Here is a 2533-nt window from a genome sequence, read left to right on the forward strand (position 1 = left end):
AATTATACTGATAATAATCTTAATATGTGTTTTAACTTTTAAACCTAATGTATTAAGATGTGATGTGATTTTTCTTAAGAAGAGTCTTGGTTTGTGCTTTCTCTGTCGTCCATTAGTTGTGACAAAGAATGGGATAATTAAGAAGTGAATAAGCTTTTGTTGGTTCAATGGTTCCCTTTGAATTTGCTACCAATAAAATCTAACATCAAGATAATTGACACACTAATCATAATGTTATTTTAATCACCCTCTTATACACTGCATTAAAAAAGAAAATAAAATAAAGTAAACGGAAAAACCTGTATGAAGAATGAGAAGGCAAATATATGTGGTCCATGTCGATTATGGGCCCACTGAATTTGAGCTCCAACTACATTTTGTTGATCAGCTTTTATATCTCTCTCTACAACTCATGAAACATGAACTCAACTCACTTAACTTGTCACCGACTCCGTGGACTCTTCTTGAGTGTAAGGTAAGCAAATCAAATCAAATCCCAGATCTCAATCACTGCCTTGTAATTTTCTACACACCACTTTGGATCCACTTCATTTCAGTTGCTTTCTCAATCTTGTTGACTGCTTGTACTTCATCTATTGTGTTTTCATGTTAGACTTAATTAGTTAATTATCATTGTTATTTGGTTTGATGATTGGTGCTACATGAAACTGTCATTGCATGTGTATTTTTGTTGCATATTCTTCTGTGTTTTTCATTCTTTTATGATATGATGTTGTTGTACTTGATTTCATTGGCTGTAAGAGTCCTTGGAAAATGAAAATCTTGGCTTTTTCCTATGGGATCTATGTGCTTTTGATAATTGAAATATGAGAATTCCAGAATGGTTGTTGGGATCTATGTGCTTTTGATTGCTTTGTATGATACAAGATTGCCATTTTCATCTCATCCCTCAGGAATGTGAAACCCTTTTCAATCAATACAAGATTCCCATTTTCATCTCATCCCTCAGGGGTGTGAAACCCTTTTCAATCATTCCAAAGAAATTGTACAGACAATTACATGATATAGCCATATAGGCATCTATGACTATGACTATGACTATGAATATCCCCTGCTTTTTCTGTTTCATATGCTGATTCCTTTGGTGATTTTGTAAATGTTGGACACTAGATTTCTCAACAAAGTAAATGTGCAATGCAGGTTTAGTCACACAAAGTTCTAAACCAACTGGAAATGGGTCGCGGGGTCAGTGCCGGTGGTGGTCAAAGCTCTTTGGGCTATCTCTTTGGCAGTGGAGAAACCGCGGCCGCCAGCAATATCCAAAGAGCAAGCAGTCATGGTCAGCCTGCAAATGGTGGACATACTCCTTCTAATGTGCATGCTGCATCACCACCAACCGAGAAGCAAATACCGGCCGGAATTCCAGGGACTCTTACAAACAATTACCACCGGGCGGAAGGACAGAACTGTGGCAATTTTCTCACAGTACACCCCTTGTCAACTTTTTATTAAATTCTTTTCAATTGGACTGCATAATTTACTTCACCGTAGAGTATGTTAGCCTAGAAAGTTCTCAAATACTTGGCAGTTTTGTGTTATAATAGATAGGATTGAAAATTTTCTTATTTATCATTGAATAACAGTAATGAGTAATGTTTGCAAAAAGTGATGAAGAACTTACATGTATCTCTACAAGTTAAGACAGGATCAGAAATTTAGTAAACAGGGCTGTGCATAATTAAGTTATTGCACAAACTTCAGTGTAGAAATTAATCTGAACCATGTTAATTACAGCTTGATTTGGGAGTAATGGAAATTCTATTCTCTTTCTTATCGAGAATATGTTAATTATCAGGGTTTCTTAATCTTAATCTTTCTTGTCTATGTTAGCTAAAACTCGGATGACTTATTTGATGTTGCATCTTAACCAAAATTTTTGGCCCAATTGAAGTGATAGAAATTACTTCTTATTATAGAAAAGACACAGATAGATCGCTCTCTTCTCCATTTGTTTTTGATTTGTTATTGTCCTTGGTTATGATGGTTAGAAGTTAACGGTGTTAATGATGGTTCGGATTTTGGGTGCAGGATCGACCATCTACGAAGGTTCATGCTGCCCCAGGTGGTGGATCTTCCTTGGGTTACCTCTTTGGTGGTCCTCCTCCTAGTGGGAACTAATTCATGCGTGTGGGAGGGTGCTTCTTCAATCTCACTGCAGTGTGTAAAATGAATATAAGTGTCTTTGTGTTGAGAACCAAAATTATGGACTTGTTCCATGTGTAATTGATTTCGTACATTAGCTTGACAATGCTGGTGTAAGCTATGCTTATCAGTTTGTCAATAGTGTTCTCTTTTCTTTTCTTAATGTAATTGTCTGTGCATTTAATTTCCCTATATATTGTTCCTTCTCTTACGTGTGTCATGGTAAGTAGATCCAAATCTTGGTAGAGTCATATTACTATGACTAATAAAATTTATTTATTTTTGGCCAATATTTAGTCAATTCTAAATTCTAAAATTTAAACACTAAAAATTAAATTCTAATATAAATTATAATAGTATAAAAATAAGG

General features: G+C 35.1%; 1 protein-coding gene across 2 annotated transcripts; it reads left to right on the forward strand.

Annotated features, from left to right (window-relative positions):
* Positions 285-2449, forward strand: LOC107635431 (protein SPIRAL1-like 1). Of its 2 annotated transcripts, none has more exons than XM_016338907.2 (3): positions 285-475; positions 1162-1446; positions 2050-2449. In XM_016338907.2, the coding sequence occupies exons 2-3, from the start codon at positions 1195-1197 to the stop codon at positions 2137-2139; spliced, it is 342 nt and encodes a 113-aa protein (XP_016194393.1). In that variant the 5' UTR covers positions 285-475; positions 1162-1194; the 3' UTR covers positions 2140-2449. The 2 variants fall into 2 exon arrangements, with proteins under 2 accessions (XP_016194393.1, XP_016194394.1); XM_016338908.2 differs by having other exon boundaries at positions 428-517.

The sequence above is a fragment of the Arachis ipaensis genome, chromosome B04 (genome assembly GCF_000816755.2).
Source record: "Arachis ipaensis cultivar K30076 chromosome B04, Araip1.1, whole genome shotgun sequence".
Taxonomy (NCBI): Eukaryota; Viridiplantae; Streptophyta; class Magnoliopsida; order Fabales; family Fabaceae; genus Arachis; species Arachis ipaensis.

Excerpts from the sequence above, each read along its gene's own strand:
- LOC107635431 (XM_016338907.2), top strand. The coding sequence starts at position 1,195 with ATGGGTCGCGGGGTCAGTGCCGGTGGTGGTCAAAGCTCTTTGGGCTAT. Across the intron at positions 1,447-2,049 it reads ACTGTGGCAATTTTCTCACA|GATCGACCATCTACGAAGGT; the intron begins GTACACCCCTTG and ends TTTTGGGTGCAG.